We start from the raw sequence: 6,102 nt of genomic DNA, 5'->3' as shown, positions 1-6,102 counted from the left end.
GCTTTCACAAACAGGTTTTCATGTTTTTAGGTCATTCATACCTCTGATATTTGGACTTTCTAGCATTCCTCTGATTTTCTTTTAATGATGTTCAAGGCTAAAGGTGAGCGAGCTTTGCTTGGAAAAAAAGGAATAAAAGGTAGGTGAAGACCCATTTGTTGTACCTGCATGATTTTTTTTCTTTAGAATGTTAAATGGGTCCCACATTGACAAACCTTTTTACAATGGTTCAAGAACAAAAAAAAAGAGAGAAAATGTCGACTTGGTTATCATAAATATAGACCTCTTCCCAAAGATACCACACTCACGTTTAAGAGATCATTTTTCTAAATATATTTGATGTTATTCAAAATTTATCTTCCATAATTATTATGTCTAAAAATTCATCAGCACAAATGAGTAACATCAGAATCCATGCATTCTATGGACCTGTTCAAATCCTGTCCATAAGACTTTAACTGAAATAGATTTCAATTAATAATTGGATGCTGAGCCAAGCCACCCCAATTACACTGCATTTTTTTTCCAAACATTGTCTTGTCTTGTGGTGGGGGAGATCTGTTCATTTTTTTTTCTTTTACTTCATCTATACATTTTTATGAAATATGTCGCTTCTGGATATTTTCAGATCACTTGAATGTTTGGAGTGCTTACAAAAGTGTCATTTCTAATCAGAGGGCAGGGGCACAAAGTTGAAGTGAACCTGGATGATACTGACCTCTAGTGGCTTTTTCTACTTCAATCAAGGTTGAAAAAGAACCTCCTACACATCAACTAGTTCATCAACCTTCCAATGGGAACAATTAGGAGGGTCAAAGTCTTATATGATCCAGTTGCTTCCATCTTTACCTTTAACTCATCTTCCAGTTCCATGGCTTTCCTCTGGAGGGACAACTTCTCCTGGGAATTGAACACAGCAAAAAGTCAACTTTGAAAATAAAGTTTGGTTTTAAAAAAAAAAAAAGGAATATTTTGTGTTTTTTGTTTCAAATTAATTTAAAATGTTAGCTTTATATTTGCAACTGGTCGCCACCCATAATAATGATAAAACTTAGTATAGTTAATGAACACATTTTTATTTCACAAATTACCCTGCAGTCAGGGTCATGGGGGGGGGCTGCAACCTATCCCAGCTCTCATTGGGTGGAAGGCAGGGTGCGCCATAGTCGCCAGTTGATTGCATGGTCACATATAAAGAAAATTATTCACATGTCTGGCCAATTTTGAGCCTACCATTAACCTGCTGCATGTTTTTGTGCCTGAAGGGGTTTGTCTGGAGTTTATATGGTCTCCCCATGTTTGTGCAGATTTCTTCCCACATTCTTTTAAACTGGCAGTTTATCTAAAAATTTGATTCTGACTGTTATGTAAAAAAACTTTTCATTTAGTTATTTCTTTTAAAGTAAATTCAAAAGGACAGATAATTCTGTGTTCAATTATTTACACACTTATGACAGGCTTTTGATTGCAGTGGAAATAATCCTCCCCTCCTTTAATAGGCTTTTCATTTATTAATTTGAAAAAAAAAAAAAAAAAAAAAGGGGGGGGGGGGGGAGAAAAACAGACTAACAAATCTCTCCAGCTCCAGCAGGGCCGGTCTGTCAGCGGTGTTCTCTTGACTCTGTAAAACAGAAATATTAGTACTGTAACAGGAGGAGTAGGGCCCCAAATACAACAATGGTGTCTCTGCACCAACAGAGACTGAGCCCAGCATCAGGTAAACAGTTCATAATAGCACAACACAAGTGAAGCAGGCAAATCAGATACAGGGAAGAGTGGCGAGAGAGCGCGGAGACACAGGGTTGGTTCCAGAAGCTCTCCCATGGCAAACAAGACCTGGGAAGGGAAAAAAGTAACCTAGCCACTAGTGGGACTGCAGCTGAAGCTTTTAAGTCCAGAGATTGTCAGTCATGGGCAGCAGCTGTGCATCCAGGTACACCAAATAACCTGACGAGGTGGAACCAAGGTAAGGTTTATGCTAGCATTCAAATAAGTGATTAACCACGTTTCCTAACTTCCGGAGGACGGCATGTAAGATGCTGATATTGTTTACTCACATAATTATGTATATTGAGCCAGACATTAAGCTTCAGGAACACCAACAAAGAACTGTGACAGAGCCCCACTATAAGGAATGGCCCCCTATGAAAAGAAAATCCGGAGAATCATGGTTGGGAGGAAGGGAAAAACTGGAAGGTGGGCTGAAATTGTTGAGCCTGAAAGCTCTGAACTCGGAAAGTCAGAATCTAGAACTCAGGGACTCAGAAGCCGGAGCTTGGGGGATAAGAATCTGGAATAGAAAGCCGGAGCTTGGGGGATAAGAATCAGTTCTGATTCTTATCCCCCAAGCTCCGGCTTTCTATTCCAGAGTTCTAAGACACTCAACTGCTGCACTAGTGGGACTTCAGACCAAAGCTTCAGCGGCAATCTACTGAAGTCTGTACTGATTACCTCGACCAAATAAGCGGACATGGTGGAACTAAGGGAAAAAGCATTGAGAACCGTACCTGTAAACTGCAACCGTAGACCTTATGAGGTATGAGTATCCAACAGAAAACAAAACAAAAATCAGCCTAAAGTATTTCTGCCTGACAAAACGATAAATTGGGTGTTTACTTTAAACCTTTGTTTTTTTTTTGACACAAAATTCTCTCATCTTGGCTCTTAAAACATTCTAGTATTAATCTTTTCAACTAAAATAGTGAACAACTTTCAGACATCTGGGGGAAACACTGTTTATGAATTGATTTATTTCTCCATGAAATATTCGAAAGCGCTCGGCTACAAATCAAATATAATATTTGAAAGAAACCAGATCTATGGCATTGGGGAAGCTACAAGCATAATATTTGGATAAGTGTAATATATTTTATATTAATTAATTACATAATATTCTTACTTATTTTCAGCCATCACTTTGAATCAACATTTTTGTATCATATTATATGATTCTGTTTTTTAATAGTACACTGTGTGACATAGTTACATGAAAATGCTTTATAAATAGTTAAAGTCTTTTCTGATTATCATTATTGTACTTGACAGGTTTTTTATTATTGTAAATCATATGCTGAGGGAAAAAACATTTCAAAATCAGGTAAAATCATTTTAAATGCTCTTTTACCAAAAAATATTTTTGTGACTTTCTCCTTTAAATATGTTTTGTCTATTATTGCTTTTTCCCAACATTAAAATTGAAATAACTTATCAAATCATTTCTACCCATTTTGATCACATGATTATACATCCTACCTCTGAAAGCACCTCTGAAACTGGGTTTTATCATTATTTTTTGTTATATGAGAAACGCACTGTTCTTATCCCATACTAAACACGTTATGGCTCATCTATCCCACCTGTCTCAGCCTCTCCAGGTCCACTTTGTTTTGGCTGAGCAAGAGCTCCATCTCCTGCAACTGGTCCTTGAGTGAGAGGTTCTGCTGCAGTACCTTGAAGTACAGCTGGGGGGAAATACGCATGGAAAATCCTCAGAGGGCACAACTGTTCAGAAGGAAACAAGCTTCTAGCTCAGATTATCTGGTGTGTTTCTGTGGGAAGATACTTGGACTCATACCGTTCTGTAGTCTGTCAATGAGTCTCCCAGTCCTTCCTCGCTGCAGATGCACACATTTAGAAAACAGACACCTTTAGAAAACATTGGCCTTCCTCTGCATGAAACTCACCTGCATTTCTGCTGTTGTCACCACTTAACAGGAGCAGATTCAACATCCAACTGCACGTTTGTCTTTAAAGCTTGGAAAAAATTTAAGTGTACATATTATGCCCTTACATTTTGGGTGTCAGTGGGTTGTGTGTGTGTGTGAATGTATACAGCATATATCTATGAGATGACTTTTTTTGTCTTCTCTTATTCGGACATTTCAGCATTTTTTTAATGGGAACTATTTCCTTCTGTATTTTCAAGTGAATGTTTTTTTAAGACTGGGGGCAAAAGCAAGCTGGCAATTGCTCATCTTAAGCAATAAGCAGGAAATTGGACTAGCCATCAGCACAAAACTACTTGAAAATTAAGCAAAATTAAGAAAAATTGAACTTTTGAAATCTAAAATAAATGACAAGTAATTAAATAATCAGAGGGATTTAATAACCAAACCATTGGACACAAAATAGGAAAGCTAATGACTAAAATGTGCTTGAGCTATAAAAAGAACAGTCAGTAATTGTGTATCACATTGCAATTATACAATTATACATTATTTGGGGTTTTACTAATTGAAAAGTGTTTTTTTTTTTTTTAATATTGTGATGTTCATGTTCCCATGTGCCAAAGCCTGAATCAATATACACAATGGGGCTGGATGGAGCTCAAATGCACCCAATCACATAACTACTAATAGTTCGTACGGCTAGCTATAGTGAGGTTTTAAATCCAGAAATATCTTTTAAATGCAAGAAATGTGTGTTTCAAATTCACTTCGTCAAAGTGGTTCTAATAGTGGTACAAATCTGTGTTTATGAAACACCATTCTAGTAAGTAAAAGTATGCTTTTTTTACATCTGATACACACAAAATTTTACTCAATTAGATGGAAAAATACAAACTTTTCACTTGGTTTAACTTATGCTGCATATAAACGCAAAAATTAAATGTTTGGGTGACATGAAATAACCTTACCTGTAGTTTGTACCCCCATGCACTTCATAACTTAAAGTGCACAATGACATTAAACAGTTACCATTAAACTGTATTATTATTATTTTGTTCATTTCACCGTGGGATTGGGAGGAATGTAGAGTAAAAATAGTAATCTCGATTTCTCGGTATGTCTAGTACATGAAGAGAAACTGACAAAGCTGACTTTGAGGAAGACAGAAAACAGGAGAATAGGACAGAGGTCACTTACTTTGATGGGCTGTAACTGTTGGTATAACCCACTTGAGCTTCCTCATCTTCGTTCTGAAAATACAATGATTTTGACTGTCAGCAGCAGCAGGGACTTTTGATAGTGGGTGGCCATGTCCCTTACCAAGGTCTTCTAATCCCCTAATCCCTGCATATGATGTAGGTACTGTATTTTTCGGACTATAAATCGCTCTGGAATAAGTCACAGCAGCCAAAAAGAAATGCATAATGAAGAAAAATATTTAAGCCGCATTGGACTGCATTTTTGGGGTAAATTTATTTTATCAAATCAGAGACCAAGAACAGACATTTCACTTTGAGAAGTAAGTAACAGTGTAATGTCCCAGCGGACAGGCCCAATAATGACTACTTGCTGGCTAAACTTTATCTTTATTAGAACAATTAATAGTTAAGAAACTGCAGCTCCACTTGATCTTCTCTGTCTCAGCGCTCTCTCTCCTCCCACCCCGCCCCCCGCTCTGTATCATCCCAAAACACTTCATAGTTCTGTCAATTTGTACTGGCTGCTGAACAGTTCTATTGTTATTACTTTTGTAACAACTTGCAGAATAGACAACTACAGGCCGAACAGGTGTCTGAATAGCTCTTAATATGTTATGCTATTTTGCCTATGCTTAATTTATCTGGTATGTTAACATAACAAGTTAACCAAACCCTCAATGTCACTCCAAATCACTGAATAGCTCTTAATATGTTATGCTATTTTGCCTATGCTTAATTTATCTGGTATGTTAACATAACAAGTTAACCAAACCCTCAATGTCACTCCAAATCACTAAATCCATTGCATTTTTCATCCTTAATGTCAGTTCTGAGCAACGGCCGACTCCAGTGGTAGACGGTGCTCTGCTTCCTCTTCTGCATGGCTGTTTTTGGGACATACTGTATTTTCCGTACCATAAGGCGTCCAGGTTATAAAGCACCTTAACGGAACAGCCTATTTAAAAAAAAACAAAAAACAGTCATATATAAGGCGCACCGCATTATAGGGCGCATATAATAGAAGCTACAGTGGCTGGGGTTGCGTTATGCAACCACTAAATTGAGCCGTGCTAAAGGGAATGTCAACAAAACAGTCAGATAAGTCAGTCAAAATGTATTAACATTGTGTTTACTCCCCTTGTCCTACAGGTCAAAAGTGACCCATAAGACAATCTTTGTACCCTTGTGGTGAACAGCCCACATGGAAACATAAACAAAAAAAGAAGTATCACTTT

General features: G+C 37.3%; 1 protein-coding gene across 5 annotated transcripts in view; it reads right to left on the bottom strand.

Moving 5' to 3' along the window:
- ppp1r12c (protein phosphatase 1, regulatory subunit 12C) overlaps positions 1 to 6,102 on the bottom strand; it is a 28,055-nt gene that overhangs the window by 2,123 nt on the left and 19,830 nt on the right. For 2 of the 5 annotated variants that reach the window (XM_086142934.1, XM_086142937.1), the window contains exons 15-19: positions 4,866 to 4,918; positions 3,575 to 3,614; positions 3,357 to 3,461; positions 1,571 to 1,621; positions 850 to 900 (exon numbers count right to left, since the gene is read on the bottom strand). In XM_086142934.1, the coding sequence (XP_085999060.1) occupies positions 850 to 900; positions 1,571 to 1,621; positions 3,357 to 3,461; positions 3,575 to 3,614; positions 4,866 to 4,918 (300 nt within the window). Of the gene's footprint in view, positions 1 to 849; positions 901 to 1,570; positions 1,622 to 3,356; positions 3,462 to 3,574; positions 3,615 to 3,683; positions 3,754 to 4,865; positions 4,919 to 6,102 lie in introns of those variants that run through there. The other 3 variants (XM_086142936.1, XR_015104497.1, XM_086142938.1) reach the window with 3 other exon arrangements.

Source organism: Fistularia commersonii, chromosome 35 (genome assembly GCF_037954325.1).
Source record: "Fistularia commersonii isolate RoL2024-O1a breed Wild chromosome 35, RoL_Fcom_v1.0, whole genome shotgun sequence".
NCBI lineage: Eukaryota > Metazoa > Chordata > Actinopteri > Syngnathiformes > Fistulariidae > Fistularia > Fistularia commersonii.
The sequence above is the reverse complement of the archived record's forward strand: the minus strand, read 5'-3'. Positions and strand labels throughout refer to the sequence as shown.